The sequence below is a fragment of the Eurosta solidaginis genome, chromosome 4 (genome assembly GCF_040869045.1).
Source record: "Eurosta solidaginis isolate ZX-2024a chromosome 4, ASM4086904v1, whole genome shotgun sequence".
NCBI classification, from domain to species: Eukaryota; Metazoa; Arthropoda; class Insecta; order Diptera; family Tephritidae; genus Eurosta; species Eurosta solidaginis.
Genome location: NC_090322.1, coordinates 9,184,753 through 9,206,746, shown reverse-complemented (window position 1 = coordinate 9,206,746; position 21,994 = coordinate 9,184,753). Strand labels below are relative to the sequence as shown.

At 37.2% G+C, this 21,994-nt stretch overlaps 2 protein-coding genes across 3 annotated transcripts in view; one reads left to right on the top strand and one right to left on the bottom strand.

Moving 5' to 3' along the window:
* The window catches only part of sgg (shaggy), a 183,438-nt gene that overhangs the window by 100,988 nt on the left and 60,456 nt on the right, over positions 1–21,994 (bottom strand). The window lies entirely within an intron of this gene.
* LOC137248404 (uncharacterized) lies at positions 19,300–20,269 on the top strand. The gene is made up of 2 exons (XM_067779346.1): positions 19,300–19,706; positions 20,002–20,269. The coding sequence occupies exons 1-2, from the start codon at positions 19,366–19,368 to the stop codon at positions 20,195–20,197; spliced, it is 537 nt and encodes a 178-aa protein (XP_067635447.1). The 5' UTR covers positions 19,300–19,365; the 3' UTR covers positions 20,198–20,269.

Here is a 21,994-nt window from a genome sequence, read left to right as displayed (position 1 = left end):
TAAAATGTTTGTGCAATGAGCTTGCTACAATATATAAGAGATATCATACTCGGTGTATATAAAGTTTAATTAATAAGCCTGTTGAGAATTGCATATTAAAAGCGAATGAACGAAATACACGTTTTTTAATGATAACATTTACTGAACTCAGATTTTTTGTGGCGGAAGTTGCTTAGTAGGAAAGAAATTGTATAAAAACTAAAAAAGAGGAGAAGTATTTCGCTATTCCTTGATAAATAGTACCAAAGAGAGAAAGACGGCGTAACTTGAAAGTTTAACTGCGTACAAATTAGCCAACAGGAAGTAATATAACGCAAATTTGAACCTCTAATCACAAAAAAGCGCCTTTACTGATTGGACATTAGTATAGATAGTTTACAAGGACGTCTTAAAAAGTGTCTGTCTTGATAGGCACTCGTTTACCGCCCTTTGTTCCCCTCCTACGAAAAAATATATAAGTCAAGGGCGTTTACAAAATATCCACTCAACCGCATAAAGTCTAAGTCTGTTGATAAGACCAATGTAATTAACTTGGTAACAGCTGTCTACAATAATTTCAAGCAGTATTTGTAAGTTGTTTATATTTAGTATTGTTTGCATTGATTTTTCTACAAACCGCGCACCTTGTAGGTAATCAGCCATCAACGCGTTCACCAACTCGTTGCAAATTGTTGCACTTGAAACTGATAGTTATTGGTTTTTGTTGCATTGTAAGCTTAAAAATACTTACACAACTACATTTACAAGTGTAATACAAGTAAAAGAAAACCAGACACCTGCGCGCGGTAGCTGCTTGAGAAGTGGCGAGTAAACAATGTAAAATAGATTGTTAACTTAAAAACCAGATAAACAAAACCGGAAAATAAGTGAAGATAGCTTTCTGACGACAACGTTCATTTACGCTTCGTTTATGGATGGAACCAAGGGTAAGAAGCAATTAATAGATCACACCGATATTTAGTTCAAAGTAAATAATTATTATATAAGGACTGTCCATAAGAAAAAGGCAGTAAAGTTCACTAAGTAACGAACATGGCAGACTACCTATAAAAGCATTATATGGTCCAGAGCCCTTCTGTGGACTCACAAAGGCTCATACTAAGGAAACGACAAGTAACTGGGAAACAACGCAGTTCAAACAACACTGGACTGATTGTCCAGGGCAAAGACAGGTCAATTTGAGAATATCAGTTGGAGAATGAAACGCCTGACAAGACAGGTTGCGTGTCTCTTAAACCCAAAAACAACTCAGAAATGAGCAGGAGATAGTCCCGAAGTGAGCACGAAAAATAATCCCGAACTGATACGTGGATAGTCTCGACATGATTCTGGCAAGAATGCCTAAATGATACCCAAAGGGTCTATTATGATCTCAACATAAGCTGTGTTTTTTACATCTATGTATATATGTTTACGCTTAAACTTTATATGGACTGCTAAGCGTTAAACTTTATCTACTCTTCTGAAATTGCTGCCCAGAAAATTAGTACTCCAAAATTTCAATACGCATTATACTCAGATGCAACTGAAATATATGTCTATGTTTCACCTCTATGTATTACCTCTACAAATCGTGTATGTCCACGTATACACTATGGCCCAAAGAGGTTTGTGTCTCCGTTTTCCGGTAAAACATGTTCTGTAGAGTAGCCGCTAGATGGGTCTCCTAAGCATTATCTAAGTGAGGATAAGCGTTTTTTTACGCGGAATCGTATACGTAATATATGTGTAAAAAAACATGGCTATAGTTACGAACTGCTACCAAAATGTTCCCGGGACACCCCAGTGTCTCAAAGACCTCAAGTAGTCCTTAAGTCAAATAGACACAGATTTATGGCGATTTATGAGAGCTGCTGACTCGGCGTTTTGAACCTCATGAGCATAAACAGTACGGCTCTTAAAAATACTCGAATAATGCGATTTAACGAGTATTCGATTTTAGAAGTTTGTACCTTTATTAATCGAATCTCGCAATTTAAATAGTTGACTTATTTAGATTATGCGAATAACCGCCTTTCAACGATTTTTCGATTTTTAAAATCGACCTCGATTTTGTATGAAATGTTCATACACGAACATTACGTATACGCAGTGTATGTTCTAAATATTTCTTCTTTGTTGAATCTTTGTTATTTTAACGATTGTCGAAGGGAAAATATTGGAATGATATGTCTCAAAAATGGTGTCCCAAAGTGAAAATCTCCGAACTTTCCAATTTCGAAAAGAAAATCATAAGTATAAAAAACTTTTGGAAAAAATCGATATTTTGGTAAGAAATATTAATCGTTCAGCAGCGATTATTAGGGTAATCAACAACGAGCAACAACTATTCGATTTTAACTAATCGAATTCAGCAAATCGAATATTAGAGCATTCGAATAATCGAATATCACGAGCTCTAATAATCAGGCCCCCAACCACGAAAAAAACAACTTGACCGATTTTGATATATTTTTATTTCGTTTGTTATGTCAAGGATGGTTTAGGAAATTTTTTTTGGAAAAGTAGGCGGTGCCACGCCCCTATTATCAAAAATGTAAACTCGCTTTATCTGCGCAATTATTTGAAGATATCCAAAATTTATTATAGAGATTCCGTACATGAGTGTGTTTGAATGATGGAGTAAGAGCAAGAGTTGGAGTGGGAGTGAGAGTGAGAGCTGGGGTGGGAATGAAAGTGAGAGCAAAAGTTAAATTGAGTAGCAGTAGGAGTGAAAGCGAGAGTCCGAGCGCGTTTGGGAGTAAGAGTGGGGCTGATAGTGGGAGGGATATAAATGGAAGAAGGGATGAACAAGAATAAGAAGAAAAATGGAATACAAAGGAGACGGCTATGGTATATAGTGAGAAAATGGGAAGCTATGTTCACTTTTTGAATGTAGGCAAACCAATTTTCGGGTAGAAAAAGTCTGCTAGGTAATCCAGTATATTTTTAAAATTGTTTTAAAATACCAATTCCAAAATAATTGATTCAAAGTGTACTTTTTCATTACTTAAAAAATAATAGGGAGATCTTAATTTGCAGAACTTTCTGTGCCAGTTCTTATATGTTTATTGTCAATGCAATTCCAATTTTCTTCTTAAGAAATTTTGCGTCAGTTGGCAGAGCGAAAAAGCGACTGGCGCGCCTTGTTGGACGGCATAACCGTTTCGTATATTTAGATTAGTTTATTCCTTCTATGATCAAATATCTTAAACGGTTAAACATTTAAACATTTCTATTTTTAAATATTTTAGGTGTTTTTATTTATATTTGGGGAATTCACTGTATCTGCTATGCTTCAATCAATATACAAATTGGGGACCATGGGAACAACTCAAAATACTACTAAATTTAAGTTAAAGCTATATAAAGTAAATCTTGTTATTTAAATCGCTCTGCCCGTTATAGCTCGCTATGAACTTTTTGGGTGAAATACCCGTGAAAAGTTGTAACCGTTTTATGGAGAAACCCCTACATTCATGAAAAAATATAACAGGTTTCAAAAACATTTTAAATTGACATTTCCGTACAAAATCTGATTTTTGTGAATTTTTTTTTTTGATTGAGGAAGTTTTGGTTGATTTTGAATAGAAATTTTTGTAAGTTTATTTGATATTTCTTATATTTCACAATAATTTTTCAAATTTTCAATAAATAAAAAAAATTTTTAGAAAGAACTAATATAAAATATCAAATTGTTGCTTAGAAAGAGTCGCCGTGTGTAAATCTGATACGCAACTTCAAAAGAAGTTGAAATCGAAGTACAGGCACGGGACCATATATTGCCCTATATTAGATGAGGCGATACTGCTATGGCCACACGGCCTGCACTCAAGTTGCCCGAGGCCTTGAGTCTTGTTACAGTGGCTAACGCGATAGTTGTGGCCATTAGATCTGCAGGCGTGATGTGTAGAATCGCAAGCAATGCTACTGCCGGAATAGCTTTTAGGGCTCCCGCCCCTCAAGTTTTTTGGTATTCGTACATTTTTGTGTGGCTGTCCACCAAACAAGGACCCCATTGTAAAGTATGGATTTGACAATTGCCGTAAGAGAGTTTATGTCCACGTGCATCCTAGCATCCTCTTGCATGCATACAATGTCGCGTAGGCTTTCTTCGCTCTCTCTTTCACAGACAACTTACCATTTAGGATGACTCCTAGATATTTTGGCGCTATATTTCTTGTAGGGTTACAATTCCAACCTTAGGCTTGGTTCAGTTAGGGACCGTATATTTTCAAGTAAATAATACTTGAATTTTTCCGCGTTGGTAGTTAACTCGACGCCTGATGCCCAGGCCTGTACATCCCGAAGTGCCTGTCCATCAGAGAGATCAATGCTGTTAGGCACCTGCCGCTTATTATGACTGAAACGTCATCTGATATGCAGTTTGACTGGTCCTCCATCGAACCGCCTAAGCAATTTGTTGATAACCAGCGTCACCAATGCTGTGGACGTCCCTAAAACCCCACCTTGCGGCGCTCCTCTGTTTACAGATTTTGTTGCCTCGCATAGACCCCTGATCACTCTGCAGCTTAACTTCGAGCCGATCCATTTTGTAAAGGCGGGAGTAACTTTAATTGAGTTGAGACTGTCCATGTTTACTCATTTCCAGATATTGTTGAAAGCTCCAAAAAACAGCTAGAGCATATTCCTCGTGTTCCAGGGCTTTCTCTCTATTTATGACCACCCTATACAATGCAGTATCGATTGACATGCCTTTGGTGTAAGTATGTTGTGCTGAAAAGAGTAACTCCTCATTCATATTTCATTTTATATACACATTTTTTAATCTTTCCAGGGTCTTGAGCAAAATAGATGTCTAATTAATGGGCCTGCAGTCCTTCGGATTCAGATGACTGATTTTTCCCGCTTTCGGTGTGCTATGAAGACTACTCGAAGAATATCCCATCAGGACCGGGTAATTTGAACTTGGCAAAAGATTTCTTTGCATATTCAATTTTGGTATTTGTCATCAACCCTGGCACCTCTCGTTTCGTATTAGGAGTGTAGACATTGTTATAGCATCTCCTGATGGGAAGTGTGTGTTAAGTAGTGCTTCAAGGGACTCTTCACAACTGTGTGACCATTCCCCGCCGATCTTTTTTATCAGTGCCTGGGCCGCATCTCCCTAGGATACGACTTTCCTCACTCTCGCTGGAGCATTCTATGTCCGCACAGAAATTTTTCCACGAAACCCACTTGGACCTGTTCATTTCACGTTTAAAGATCCACAACAGATCTCTATATTCGTCCCAGCACTCCTCGTTTTCGGCAACGTCTACCAACTTAAAGATCTTTTTTACCTGCCCTGTAGGAAGAATCAACTCCATATTCCACCATGATGGCTTTACTTTCCCTTTGAATCTTCTCAGAGTTGTTGCACTCCTCCACCTCCACAACGGCGGTAATCTCTTCCTGGTGCACATTTCTGAAATTTGTACCAGTCCTTTGCCCTAAGGTTTCTAAAGATTTGGGCTTCCACGTTACGGGCCATGTAGCAGGATGTTTGGATAAGGGACAGTTCTTTTTCCCCCTCTATTGCTACCATTGCTAGGTCTCAAGTGTCAGGAGGAGCTTGCTCGACGCCACTTTACTGTGTTGGATATTTATCTGTAATACTCGCAACGCCATTGAGCTGTTTGTCTCTCTCCAAATTCTCCGTCACTGCACTCACGCAATACATTTTTTTTGCTGTTTCCGGGGTCTGTAGGTACGTTTCTCCCTCCTCTGGTCGAAGCATCTTTGCTAGACTCGCAGCATTATTAGGCTTTTTGCCCAATTCCAATACATCTGCCTTTCGGCTGACAACAGCCCATTGGGGTTGTTGCAATCTAGTAGTGCCACAGTTAAGGCCTGCTTCGCAACTTTGTTCATCTTCTTCTTGGTGACAACCGGAGCCTCATCGTTAGCTCCTTTGAGTATCACCGAATAAGCTGGAGTCTGGTCATTACCTCCCTTTAGCTTATTAGCATTTACATTTTTATTTCTTATTTCCTCTTCCTGTGCTACAGCTTTTAGAGTACATGGCTTTCTAGAACTTTCCTCTTCTCTCCGCTTTGCAGAATTTGAGGTCTGGTTCCTGTCATTCCGGCTAGCTTGCTTCCTGGTTCTGGTACTGGGGCGTTTGCCCTCCGCCTCCTGCCTCTTAAAAGCATGCTTGTCAGGTTCAGCCGATCGCTGCCTCTTGCCTTTCGGGCACTGTCTATTTGGCCCATGGCAGGCGTCGTTGGTTGGGTTAACGTTAGTTCTTTGTCCGGGCTGGTAGAATGCTCCTCTACCGAGCGCACTGACTGCATACTATCATCGCTATCCGCGTCCGAATCATTACTGATATCGATTTCTTCCTCCCGGCCTAGCGACGCAAACGCTTTTTACTTCTCATCCTTACTTACTTTAGAAGTTTTTGAGTTCATCTTGGTCGTACGATCACCTAATGTTAAAAGTGGGGATAAAAAACGTCCGCTACAACAGCGCCCCTTACTGTGGTAAGGCCATCATTACTTCCCGAAGCGGTCCGGTATGGAGAAGGCTCCGTTCCGAAAATACCCCCTGGCTACAATTCATCCAATAGGGACCGTGCCTAGCACCCTTGATTAGAACGTTGGAGAGATGTCAAGTTTACCTTGTTTAATATTATAAAAAGCGATAAGTATTTCAATGAATAGGGAAGGGTATTCATTTTTCGTCAACACATAATTGGTGAAATAGAAATAAATGTATGGGTTTGGTTGACGTCCGTAAAGAAAGTAACAACTTAATTTATCACACTTTCAATGAATATAACCAATACTTTTTATTAAATCGTAATTTCTAGATAATACCATAAAAATATCGCCATTTCGACTGCTGAGTGGAATTTCACGCTATCTCAGCCACCATTTCGAAAACGGGCATTTATACAAAAAATTCTGTAAAGGGGCTTTCAGCCGAGATAGGGAGATGTTCCGCTCAGCAGTCATATATGTGATACTCTCATATTGCTACAACAATATGTGCGCAATGACTTTTTAATTCACGAAGTATTTTGATTGGAGCAGCTTAAGTTTGACAATAAAAAATTATAATTTAGTTAAATTTGCTCATGAAAAAGAAAAACGAAAACATGTTTATTTATTTATTTAAGTATTATATACTTTTGATTTATAACAAAACTTATGAACATCCCGTTTCTCTTTCTATATATAATCGAGCAGGACTTTCCTCAGATAAATTTGTAAATAACTTCGACGATTCGCACTCACAAGATCCTGCCACAGTACAAAGAGCTCCGTCCACAACGCCCGGTGCTCCGGAATCTACTAAACCTTGTAAACCATATATAGCACAATCCGTTCCCGTAAAACTTGTCCTTTTCCCATGGATATAAGGAGTACAACATTCCTTTTTTCCTATAGTTTCGATAGTAGAACAGATCTTTTCACTAAATGAATACCATCCATAAACATGCATTTCCATGTCCGGTTTTAATGGAGTTTTGCAAAGTTTTATTGTTCCTGCTGTATCTTGGTCAAAGGCGGGGTGCACTTTAATTATACCTAAATCCATTTCGTGCCTGTGCGGGGGTGTTATTAGAACACACGCACTGCGAACATGCCCATCTTCATATAGACTGTCTACTACACCAGCTTTAACTGTGATCATTTCCGGTAGTTTTCTTGCCACGCATTCTGCAGCTGTAACCACGTATTCCAAAGTGATCAATGATCCAGTGCAAATGTATTGTTTGGCATCATATATTGCCACCAGATATGATTTATGCTCTGTATTCAAAGAACTAGAACAGCCATCTCCAGAGCGAAATTCAGCATTCGTGTATGTCAAAGGGAAGCTAAGCGCGACCAACAGGACCCCGAAATAATTTCTTAAACTCATTTTAAATTATAACTTTTTGATACGCTTGTTAAATATTGAGTAAATCAAGATAAGTTTTGTGGGCGCTATTTATACATTAGTGGATTGTGTGAATAACAAACAAGTAGAAACTTCTAGATTCAGGAAATGGGCACAAATCAAATATTTGGCTCTTTTGAAAACAACATTTCCTAGTAATTTGTTTATATATTTGCACAGTTTATTGTGCTATTGAATGGAGAAAGGCCACGTGATATAATGTTTGCATTTTTAATGAATAAACACAGAAAAGTACAAAAGCTACACTAATTAGTTTTATCTGTTTCCAAACTGCTACACTCAGAGAAAAACCGCATTGAAAAATTAAGTACGATCATACTTAATCCTACAATGCTCAATTTTAACTAAAACAATGTTGGTTTAACTATGAATAACCTTGAATTAAAATTGGCAATTTTGATTTAAAAATGCATTTTTAATTCAAAGTTGTAGCCATCTTAAATTAAGGTTGAGCTACTGCGATTTACAAGTACGCAATCTTAGATCAAGTAGAACGTGCTTGATTTAACATTGCCATGCTTAAGCTTGTTATGTTTTGGATAACGGGACATTCTGTGCAATTTTTATTCATTAACACGCAAGCAAACCATACGGAGTGAAATGTTTTAATTATTTAATATTTGAAGTACCTGGGCGACCGAGCTTTGCTCGGCAATCTTCGAGTTTGCCGCATAACATACTTTGTTCTACATGTCATCATCCTACTCAAAAATGTTCCTATTGTAATGCGGAGTGAAATACCTTTCGTTCGATACCCATATCGGCATATCTCATGCAATTTTTTATTTTTTAATTTCGAATAGGTGGCAACCTTGGAAACATTCTGAGTGGCAACACCTAGGTAGAAAATCTTAGAAGGTGATACATTTACCGTAGTCGATTCGACGAAGTATGATGTTTACGTATTAAAAATAAGTATGATATTCTAGGGTTAAAACCCTCATTAATACCTTTAATTTGATACCCATATCGTACAAACACATTCTAGAGTCACCCCTGGTCCACCCTTATGGCGATGTCTCAAAAAGGCGTCCACATATAGAACTAAGGCCCACTACGTTTTAAATAATCATTAACACCTTTCATTTGATACCCATATCGTACGACACACGTTCTAGAGTCACCCCTGGTCCACCTTTATGGCGATGTCTCAAAAAGGCGTCCACCTATAGAACTAAGGCCCACTCCCTCATAAAATACTCTTTATTGCCTTCCATTTGAAACCCATGTCATACAAACACATTCCAGGGTTACCCTAGGTTAATTTTGCTAAATGGTGATTTTGCCTTATTTTGTCTCCAAAGCTCTCAGCTGAGTATGTAATGTTCGGTTACACTCGAACTTAGCCTTCCTTACTTGTTATGTTTCGGTCAATGGAGAAATTTTCAATTCTTTACGTGAAACCCCAAAAAAATCTCATTTCCTAACAATTTTCGTGCATTCCTCAGTATTTTGATGCAACAAATTCGATGCAAGTGTAGAGAAGCCAAAGTGAAAAGGTTAAGCAAAATACAACATCAAAGTATTTCCGGCGACATAGTTACCTACATACATACAAACGTACCGTTTTCTTGCTGCTGCTAAGTTTGTGTAATTGTCTTTTGCGTACATTTTTCCAAATTACTTACAAGTGATTTGTTACCGTTATTGCTGTTTTTGACAATGACACTTCAACCCACGGACTCACAAACACATGCACCTCTACAGCCCAACCAAGTTGAAGCGTTTTCGTCTAGTTGTTCTAGTAACCTTTTTTCCCCAAATTCACAAAGTGGCTTGGGTCACTCACAGCATTTCACAAAGAGTTAATTTGATTAGCGAGGTCCTTTTTATATTTTTGTTCCAATAGCTTTTAGCACAGAAACCATCTCCACCACCACCACCAACTATGTGCAGCAACAACAACAATTGCAACAGTCAACAATTGTGCCATAGTGTTGGTGATGTTGTTTGTGATTTCCTTTTGGGTTTATGTCCCTGTCTTGCAGGTGTAAATGAAGTTAGCTTAGGTCGTGGGAACAAAAATAATTTGCAGTAAAAGCTTTGTGTTAACTACGCTCACATTGCCATTGCTTTGTGGCTACAGATTTCTTAATATCGCACGCTGAAAAAATGGTTGAATTAAATATGAAGGATCAATTCAAAAAACAAATATAAAAAATGGTATGCAATCGAAGGCAATTTGATTTGATTTTATTTGGTTGGTGATGCATCACTGTCATAAATAAAATTAAGTGCATTTGCGGTTATAAAAATGTAAGATGCATTCACGCAAATGGTGGTGGGAGTTGTCATTTTCCTATTCTGTAGATGGTTTCATTCCATCGGCAAAGCCTCGGACGAGATTATTAGCCACTAGCGAGTTAATAATCTCCAAATAGAAACATAACAGGTAAGGTGGCTTTTGAGTTAAAATGAACAGACTCGAAGGTCGTTTTCATATCCAGCAAAAGCCTGCCCATATCCATATAACCCCCATACATTTTCGAGTGATATTTTCCGGGTTACAACATACATTGGATGCCTAGTAATTTCTCATACTCTTCAATTTAGTAAAATAGTAACGACCCATCTTCTCGGCCTACCATCGTTGGACGAACAGGAATTTTAGTATGAACAAAACAGGAAGGTTTATAGGAATTAGGATAGGAGTTACCTAAGCGATTTTGGCATTTTCCTAACAAGTCACGCCAACTATCCCTGTTTCGAGATAACTCACGCCAGCGGAGAGACAGTAGGTTTGCAACTATAGGCAATTAACTGTCTAATGTAAGTCCCCGCAAAAGATTTCTTAATATTTTCCCCAAACACTAAAAAGGCGTGTTTCCTTCCAGTATACCGGCCTGTAATATTGCATCGGCCGTACGGCGATTTTCAAGCCCATCTTTTACTTGGCGCCCTTTTTTGGGAAACAGTAGTCTCATATTATATACTCATATAATTTTTTCGATAAAAAATCTATAACTTTTCGACTACAACCGATATTTTTTCGATGACATGTCGATAGTTTATCAATCAAAAACCGATATTTTTTCTATAACATACCGAAAAAATTTTGATAACAAATCGATATTTTTTCGGTAAAAAATCGATAGCTTTTCTATAATAAACTGATTACGCGTCGATAAGATATAGGAAACTCTTCGATAACAGTTCGATAATATTAATAGTCCGATAGTTTTTCGTATTCATAGATGCATTTCTTCGAACCCTTTCAAATTATTACAAAACGATCCCGAAATAATTTCAAAATAGTTCCGAAATAATCCCGAAACTGCTGCAAAATAATAGTGCAAATAGTTCTGAAATGTTCTCTAAAATATTCCCAAATTTATCTCGAAGTAGTAACTAAAACAATCCCGCAGTCATCTCAAAATAGTCATGGCATGAACAAAAAATTCTCGATATGATCAAAAATTATCGCCAAACAGTCCAGATTTTATTCAAAATTGGTTCTAAAACTAATCCCTGAATGAGCCCAAAACTAAACGATCGAGAAGTACTGTGGTTTGGTGGTTTAAGTTTCGAGGGATAACAATTACTTAAGTTTACATCTTATGTTGATTCTAACAGAGCACACGAGAGGTTTACGATTCCCGAAACTTACTTCGGTGTAAAAATCACAGTACTACAAAAACCTTAGACAATAAATCACACTAAACGATCTCATTGATAGTGAGAACATAATTTAATAATAAAATAAAGATTAGTCACTTAGAAAGACCGGAAAAATTAAAAACTAGACATATCTCATCCAGAAAGACTTTTTTGTTCTTAGATATTGGTTGTTATTTGTGATAAACCGAAATGCATTTCCCAGTTAACTGAAACAAAACAATTATTTCACATGCCAGCTCATCCAGAAATGTTTTCTTTATATGGAATGCAAATAAGTAGCTGAGGGAAATCGCTTAAGGCGAAACGTGCATCTTTATTGGTCTTCCTGTCATGTTAATGCCGCTGACTTTCCACTCGAGGGAGCAGTACTCACTTGTTATAAAGTAGACGTCTCAATCCGTTTTGATGTTGACCAATTAAGCAGGAAAAGCGTGAAGTCGAGCGCGGGGCTGAAAAAATATCTAAGATATGAGACAAACAAAGTTGCCTAAATCTCTTAAGCAAAGTTGAGACTCATGATGGTAGTATTTACAGGACACTGCCTTCTGGCGCAAGTGCTTATAAATTAGATCTCCCGAATAACGGAGAGAGAGAGAGAGAGAGAGTAAGAAGTGCAGTCTATAGAAGGAAGCCGCGGTTGAGCAAGTTCTTTGTTCGTGTACTGAGAAATCGGTTGAGCCGATCCCGAGACCGTTCGGCTATACAAACATACAAATATGTGAATATACAAATATACAAGAATTGTTCGTTTAAAGTTATAAGATATCAAAATGGGGCAAATACAATATACATATTGATAATATTGTATACACAAGTGAAGTACTGCAAATTGATACCGAAAATTTGGTCGCTGAGGAAAATAAGTAAAGATGACCAAAAATTTACACGGCTACTTAAGGAAATCGACTTGGAGGATGTTGGCAACTATTTAAAAGGTAAAATATATATATTATAAGGCTTTACTAATCACTTTATGTATATTTTTAGTATGTTCTAATTGTATAGCGGCACAGATAACATATAGAAGCCTCAAATATTTACGCGTCGATGACATGAAGGAAGCGATTCCTCCTTGTGGATTACGAGCGGATTTCCGTGATAATTTGTTTATTTGGAGGGAAAAGGAGGTATGTAGGTATTGATCATATGGATTATTTCGTCGCATTTACCAAGAAACACGAATGTGTAAAAATTAAAATGTGGGGAAATGAAGTTTTAAATCCATATATTTTTTAGTCCATATACTTTTCACATTTACACATTTAAAACTGTAAAAAAATGTTTTTTTTTCTTTTATTCCTTGTACTCGGGATTTTAATATAATATAGAGCATTCAATGGCAAACCCAGTGAACCCTCGAACTCAGTCGTAAAAAGGTTCACATTCATACTTCTGGGTAGTGGGCGTCGATTTAATATTAACTTCAAAATGTTTTCTTTATTCTCAGTATGGAATTGACGATGAAACTATGTCTATGCCCAGTAAACTAACTGAATGGCTTAGCAATAATTCTTATTTTTCAAAATTATGCAGTTTTTTATTCCATTCAGCTTGAGCATAATAAAGTGCAATTATATCTATCCTCCATGGTTGTACCACGACCCACACTGTTGTGACGCTTTGGTCAGTGTCAAACGGCAGTGTGTTAGAAAGAGAAGGAAACAAACATATCTTAAGCTGTGGTTACCTACCGACGTGTGTAACGTACGTATACGTATGCCGTACGTACACATATTTGAGCGAAATTTATGCCCGTAGTGGCAACGAAAAAAATGTTTTAAAGCATGCATATGGAACCATAAACTTTTTCTATTTTAATTTCTAATGTTGTAAAAGGCTGGAATTAATATTAAATAAGTACAAATAGATTACATATTTATAATCTGCACTTTTACGTAATTATTTCGAATTATTTTCACAATATTTCAAACTTTAATTAGGTGTTTTTGCATAAAACTGCAAACGGTCAAAAATTAGCACACAAAAGTTAACTAGGCAACTCTGTCTAGTGAGAGAGCGATTAGCTGAAACGTTCTTACGGAAAAAATCAAAATTGTTTTGATTTCTACGTTCCGGGCTACGTACTTACGTGCGTTGAACGTCGGTGAGTTTTCGTTTACATTGCACATTCATAAGATAGGTCGTGTCAGCTGACACGTTTTTTGTACGTACGTTCGTGGGTAACTGCGGCTTTACTTGTAAAACTATACAATGAAGCAGGAGCCTGCTATTTACCCCCGCTTGAACAAAATAAATTCCTTTCAATCAGATTAAGAGATGCTGAAAAGCGAAAAAAAAAATACATAAATACAAATAGTGGAATATTCCTATGGGTTATTTAATAACAATATATACAAATGTATATAAAAAATGCAAACAAGAAATGTGAACTAACTACGTCAACAAACAAGAATTTTCCTGCAAATTGACAGATAAGTAAATATTTGTTAAAGTGAACGAGGTAAAGCAAATAGAGATAGAGTTGTATTAATAGAACTTCTTTGAAAGTAAGCAGCAAAAAATTTGCAGTAGTTGTTTTACCAACAATAGCACCTTATGAAAAAATAAACCCTACAAGCTTAGAAAACGTAAGATCAAGAGAGAGAAAGCTTAAGTATTTCTTAGTATAAAAGCTGCATAAGGTAATGTTTCTTTAGCTTACACAAAACTCTACTTTTGTAGGTTAGGTTGAACTTGCGGGTCAATAAATACCCCACCTACTTAGACTGAATGTGTACACAGTATTACCAGTATTTGTTTGACAACCTGACGGAAAAACTCCAATTAGGTACTAGGACTATGTTATAAAATAACTCCGCCCTCCTGGCAAATAATTGAAATTTTCTGGTACCTAGCTGGCACTCAGCCGCCCCTAGCAGCTGTCATTGACCTCGGAAGCGCAGGACACGAACAGAGAATGTGATCAACCGTTTCTTCCTGCAGATCGCACTTCCTAAATTTGCTATTGCGGACAATGAATGAGACTATCGATAACTGCTCATTTGGAGACATTGTTGAAAGCCCCGGCAATGTCCAAAAAAAAACACCTATGGCATATACCTGGTGTTCTAGGAGTTTCTCTATATTCACGGCCACTATATGTTATGCCGCATCAAAACTCATCTTATGATAACACCTTAAACTAATCTATACACAATGTAAATCAAAACCTTGAATTTTGGAAAGCGATAATCTCAAACACTACTGAACGTATTGGGCGGCAACTTTCTTCAAAAAAAATTCTTACATTTAGTTCTATAATGATAGCTACTTAGTCCATCCATTTCTGAAATGATTAAGAATTAAGTTTCAAAACTGTTTGCACAAAGCACAGCATTTCAGAAACACTCCTAATTTTTTCTGCCATGAAAAGCTTCTCAGTCACCGTAAAACGTGTAGGTCCCGTCCCGCCAATTTGTAGGAAAAATCAAGAGGAACACGACGCAAATTGGAAGACAAGCTAGGCCGAAAATCTCTTCGGAGGTTATCGCGCCTAGCATTTTATTTTTTTAAGGACAGCATTGTAACGAACCAACGCAAACTCAGTGCTGTAGCGGCAAGAAGTGTGAGTCTTAAATGAACTGTGTTCGCTTATTCAGCCAACAAATTGCTTTGTCGTGTCTTCAAGAAGGCAATCACATACATATGTACCATGGTAAGAAAATACGAAGGGAACTCAGTGTTGGCGATACTGTATGTGCAGTAGGGCGGGTCGATTTAAAAATCGCTCATTGCTCTGTGAAAATCTTATTCTAGAGATCAAAATAAGAAACTTTGCCGAAGGAACCATACCTCTAAAACGAATTCTGGTCTCCCCCAATTTGGGTCGAACTTTTGGGTAGGGGCAAATTTTGAAAAATCCCACTTTGACCCATTTAGAGTGCTCCAATCGAGTCCAAATGTATGACCGACCGCCATTAACTTTGGAGGCCCGACCCACCGATGCCAGTGGCACACCCCCTTGAACCCCCCTGGGGGTTCACCATACAAACATTTCAAATTATTTTATTGCAAATTTTTTTTATTTGTTTATACGTAATAATAAAATGTTACGTATACGCAATGGTGCACCTCTTTTCAGTTGGTATGGATATGTTTGTGCTGATTTTTTCATGTAAAGTGCAAAACCGGCGATTTTTTGAAATGTTTGTATGGTGAACCCCCAGGGGGGTTCCAGGAGGTGTGCCACTGGCATCGGTGGGTCGGGACTCCAAAGTTAGTGGGGGTCGGTCATACATTTGGACTCGATTGGAGCACTCTTATTGGGTCAAAGTGGGATTTTTCAAAATTTGCCACTACCCAAAAGTTCGACCCAAATTGGGGGACACCAGAATTCGTTTTAGAGGTATGGTTCCTTCGGCAAAGTTTCTTATTTTGATCCCTAGAATATGATTTTCACAGAGCAATGGGCGATTTTTTTGCCTCCCCACAAATCGACCCGGCCTAATGTGCAGTCTTTAAAAGCTATTTTTGATAGAGTTCCCCAAAGCCTTTCAGTGTTGGTCCCGTCCCGATATGTCGATAGGGTGCCAGGTGGCGAACGTCGTGACCGTTGTAATGCTCCTAGCACGACTAAGGTCGCAGTTCTCATATCGAGGCAGCTCTCAAGAGAAGGCCTTGTGATTCAAAATCAAGGCGGCTATGTGAAATTCGCCGTTGAAACTCGCCTGTTCTATGATCTTTTAACCTTTTTATTTTGTGTAGAGGTGCATATAGATGTTATTATATTTCGGAAATCATTCCCGTCAGCGAGAACAGACATGCAAAACGGTCTCATCCATCAATTATTAGGCGTAACGTATAATGGTAAGAGAACGCTCATTTGAAACGATATTGAGATGTGCTAACCAATCAATACTTTGTTAAGATATAAGTTTTAATATTTTGTAATAATGCTGAATTAAAAATGATAATATTTCAGAACCGATATAAAAGATCTTAAGTAATTTCTATATACACAGAAAGTACACAAAGTGCACGTGGCGAATAACAGTGACCAGATAGTCATGTGATATTACGTATGGTCTGATCTGATATTCTAAGTTCATGATCATTAAGAGTCGGCGAATGAAAAAAGCTACGGATCAGAAGATATTCTTAATTAATCTCTATAAATCAATCCTAGTCTTCTGATCGAGCGAGAGATCCAAGTTGCTACAGCAATCAATTAGCGTTGTAGTTGATATTAGTTTTAACTCAATGCAACAAATAATCAATAGCTAGCGGCTAAATGCCCGACTTTAGAGCTAAATGTTAAAATAACGATGTAGAACTAATTAGTAGAACAGTGAGCTTTAGTCAAACAAGAAAAAAATATTACTTTTTAATTATAGTGCGCCAATGATAAGCGCAAATAGACAAAACCATGCTTCGTATTACAAAATGAAATGAGTAGATAAATATTGCTGCAATCTGTCAAACAAAACGACAACAAAGTGTTGCTGATATCCCAGTCTAAGTTCAACAGAAATAGAGCAGGGAATGTACAATCATCCGTAGACATATTTGTTGTTGGTAATTAAGCGCTGAGTCGCAACCACACATTCAAAAGCTGATTGATTAAATATGAGCAGCTAATCAATGATTTTAATGCGCACAGTAATACTAATTGGATTAAATGTGATGTAAAAAAAAAATGCAACCCATGAATGTCTCGTGCCGTTATATGGGCGTAAAATTAAGTTAAGCTTAAGGCAAAGCAATGCAAAGCGCTAATTTTGCCAATAAAGTAATGTCGGAAAATTTTTGCTTTTTGATTTTGCTAAGTGACAACACGCATTGTTGGTTAAGTAAATAAAAATGTAACGAATTTACTGCAATTCCCCTTATATGCAATCTTTTGCTAACGTTCGAATCACTAAACTGTTGAATAAATAACCTCAATATTGAATAATGGAAAAATGGCCTTTATTAAAGTACTTCACAATAAATAATACTGCTATTGCTCGCCAGATAGCGTCTTAATCAAAACTGCTTGTAGCGCCTCTACCGTTGCTGCCTTTTTATACTCTTTGATTTTCTCGTTGCATCTTCTAGGCGCTTCTGTTCTAGAATCTACTAGTTGGTTATCTGCTATAATTATAACTACAGATGTACGTGTATAGCTCTCATATGCGCGTGTGTTTGTGAGCGACACTTCCACAATTATAATAATCAGATAAGATATCTGCATGTGTTTGTGCGTTGCTTCTCCGCTGCGTGTACGTACATATGTATGTGCAGTCATAATGATTGAATTATTGATGTGACTTGAATCACTGCTCAGCATCGGCTTAGAGATGATAGAATCCCTTAGTGCTGCTAATATTCGTTACAATAATAATACCATATTCATAAATATGTACAGAAGACCTTTTGAGCTGGATATTAATTTTTTGTGCAAATATTTGCATTACTTAGTATAAATGAAAATTATCGCTTGCTCTATTTGCTTGCAATTCGATCTGCTGGAATGTTACTATAGAAATGATTTAAAAGAAGGTGGTAAAAATGCCTCAATTGAGAAAGCGCACAAGCAGTAGTAAATTTACGCGAATTTAAAACCTTGAAAAGCAAAACAAAAGTTAATACGTACTTGGACTTGCCAAGCAAGCGTGACGGCCAGACAAAAGAGGTAAATGCGACTAAAGAATAGAAAATTGATTAATTGTAAGAATGAAAGCAAATAAGATTGATTGAATTGCGACCGATAATTAATTATAATGTTAAATAAGGTTCTAATGACTCGTGTGGTATTTAAAAATAATGCTGAAAGAGACCACACGAGTAATGTAATGAAAGCCAGGGAACGTATCAGCTTTTGAGTTGAAAATGATTTAATGAAAATCAAATTGTGTTCACAGCAAAATCTAATCAGGAAGTTTAAACATTATTTGAATGAAATCTTTAATCTTCTTAAAAGCAGGGTGCGCAAAAATTCGATCGCGATTGCTCAAAAGCATGATTTTCTCGTATTATCTCATTTTACGTTCGCGATTTCTCGCGATAAATACTTATAAGGATGAACGATTGGAAAACAATATATGTATGTATACCTTTTTCGTTTTTGAGAGACTAGGTAAACAACTTTTCGCAGCAGCCTTTCCGCCGCGATCGATCACTTTGTACGCTCGTTCGTTTTCGATGTGTATACACAAAATTATTGCCTGCGGTCTCTCAACTACGAAAAATATTTTGCGAACGATCCTTGAACTTAGCATTTATCGTGAGAGATCGAATTTTTGAGCAATCGCGATTGTTCTTTCTACGGTGCGGATGCATTCTTTTGAACTCAAAGAAAAAATCAACAATATAAATGTTTCCGACGACGACATACTGGTGTCGTTTGATGTAGTATCAGTGTTCACTAGTGTACCTACGATGCTCGCGATCAAAATAATAATGAACAAATGGGATGAGATCTCCAGAAGAAACTCCATCACAAAAAAACAATTTCTGGAATTACTGAACTTTTGTTTAAAGATAATAATTATTTCGTAACTGAAAAAGAGGCATACGGTACATTTCTTAAAAGAGGAAGTATTAAAATACCTGCGGGAATATCAAATTCAACTAACACAAATTTATTCGACTACATCAGACAATGGGAGAAACATGATAAAAGCCTCCTAACTACTCCAACAGGAAATGTCAGACTTGCAAAATGATGAGCTAAATTCATTGCTGGCCATAGTTAGATGTGCTGCGCATACAATTCAAATTGCAGCTCATGATTCCTTCAAGCATATGCAAGGAAAATTAGAAGAGTGCAGAAAAATTGTGAAACTCCTAAGGGCGAGCATTAGGCGTGGTCGTAACACTGTGGACATACGTATGCCACCTCTGGACAACATCACCCGCTGAAACTCAACTCTTGAAATGATGGAGTCCCTGTTGAGTTTAAAAGATCACATAAATAGGGACGAGATCGAGTTTCGTGTTGACACTGAAATTGATTGGAGCTTTGTAGAAAGCTTTGTCGATGCATTCAAACCAATGGCGAAATATACTAAGCAACTTCAAATTGAGCAATACATCATTGGTGATTTCTACAGAGATTGGCTAATATGTGAAGTCAAATTAAAAAGAATGACTGGAAATGCTTTTGCTGCCAAACTGTTAGAATCTATGGAAAAGAGAAAAGAAATATTGATGGACAACGTCGCATTCCTTGCTGGTATATACCTCGATCCAAGATTTAACAGAAGAAAAGTGCAGTGGTATGTGTAAAAAATTTAAATATGTGCTTTTGTTTGGAAAATTGTCATTTCCTCAGGTGCATATATTACGAACAAACGCAAGCCTTAATTCCTTGAATGGAGAATGAATCAGAAGATACTGCGCTAGGTTTGCTTAATGACCCCTACAGTATTTTAGAAGAGGAGTTCAACATCATGAACAGGTGTACATTGACAACTGAAAGCAATGCTAGTATCCGCCAAAAACTGGATAATTTAGCGTACGGCGAAAGGAAGCCTTTTGCGGCTGATATACTTGATTATTGGAAAATCTGTTCACAAAAGAAAAGGATTTGTATAAGCTGGCTGAAGTCATTTTAGCTGTTCCGTCAAGTCAAGTTTCCGTTGAGAGAGGATTCAGTGCGTTATCTACAATTCTCACTAAGCAGCGCTCCAGATTAAGCAGTAACACAATAAATGATTTACTTATGATTAAGCTCAATAATATTTTACTGGAAAAAGTAAATTTCTAAAAGTTCTATTCAAGTTTTACTAAATTGTCGAATGAATCTCTTTTAAATATTTTATATTTTCTTTGCATTCATTATTTTAAGTTTATTTTCATTTTCTTGAAATTTTTCATTTACTGAATTTGGTGTTGAATTGCATATGTATGTATGTACTTATGTATATGAAGTGAATTGATATTTTAATAAATGGAAATATTTATAAACATATATGTAGTTCCTTTTCTTGTACTTTGTTAATTTCAAAAAGAATAAAAGAAAACTTTGTTTTTCATGTGAATGTATCTACCTACTATTTTTACATTTGATGTCATCATAATTGAAATACGCTGTATCCATACTTACTCATGTATGTATGTATGTACATGCATAATATATACTACTGGTGAGACGTTTTTTAAATTGGATATTTACATTTGAGAATAGTATACGGTAGCTACAGTAGGCAGAATGTTTTAAGGGTTAGTATTTGCGTGAAAAATGTTAGGTAAATAAATTTATTTCAAAACAAGTAAGGAAGGTTAGGTTCGGGTGTAACCGAACATTACATACTCAGTTGAGAGCTGTGGAGACAAAGTAAGGGAAAATCACCATGTTGTAAAAAGAACCTAGGGTAACCCTGGAATGTGTTTGTATGACATGTGTATCAAATGGAAGGTATTAAAGAGTATTTTAAGAGGAAGTTGGCCATAGTTCTATAGATGGACGCCATTTATGGATATCGCCATAAAGGTGGATCAGGCCTGACTCTAGAATTTGTTTGTACGATATGGGTATCAAATGAAAGGTGTTAATCAGTATTTTAAAAGGGCGTGGGGCTTAGTTCTATAGGTGGACGCCTTTTCGAGATATCGCCATAAAGGCGGACCAGGGGTGACTCTAGAATTTGTTTGTACGATATGGGTATCAAATGAAAGATGTTAATGAGTATTTTAAAAGGGTGTGGGGCTTAGTTCTATAGGTGGACGCCTTTTCGGGATATCGCCATAAACGTGGACCAGGGGTGACTCTAGAATGCGTTTGTACAATATGGGTATCAAATGAAAGGTGTTAATGAGTATTTTAAAAGGGCGTGGGCCTTAGTTCTATAGATGGACGCCTTTTCGAGATATCGCCATAAAGGTGGACCAGGGGTGACTCTAGAATTTGTTTGTACGATATGGGTATCAAATGAAAGGTGTTAATGAGTATTTTAAAAGGGCGTGGGCCTTAGTTCTATAGGTGGACACCTTTTCGAGATATCGCCATAAAGGTGGACCAGGGGTGACTCTAGAATTTGTTTGCACGATATGGGTATCAAATGAAAGGTGTTAATGGGTATTTTAAAAGGGCGTGGGGCTTAGTTCTATAGGTGGACGCCTTTTCGAGATATCGCCATAAAGGTGGACCAGGGGTGACTCTAGAATTTGTTTGTGCGATATGGGTATCAAATGAAAGGTGTTAATGAGTATTTTAAAAGGGCGTGGGCCTTAGTTCTATAGGTGGACGCCTTTTCGAGATATCGCCATAAAGGTGGACCAGGGGTGACTCTAGAATTTGTTTGTACGATATGGGTATCAAATGAAAGGTGTTAATGAGTATTTTAAAAGGGCGTGGGGCTTAGTTCTATAGGTGGACGCCTTTTCGAGATATCGCCATAAAGGTGGACCAGGGGTGACTCTATAATGTGTTTGTATGATATTGGTATCAAATTAAAGGTATTAATGAGGGTTTTAAAAGGGAGTGGCCCTTAGTTGTATATGTGAAGGCGTTTTCGAGATATCGACCAAAATGTGGACCAGGGTGATCCAGAACATCATTTGT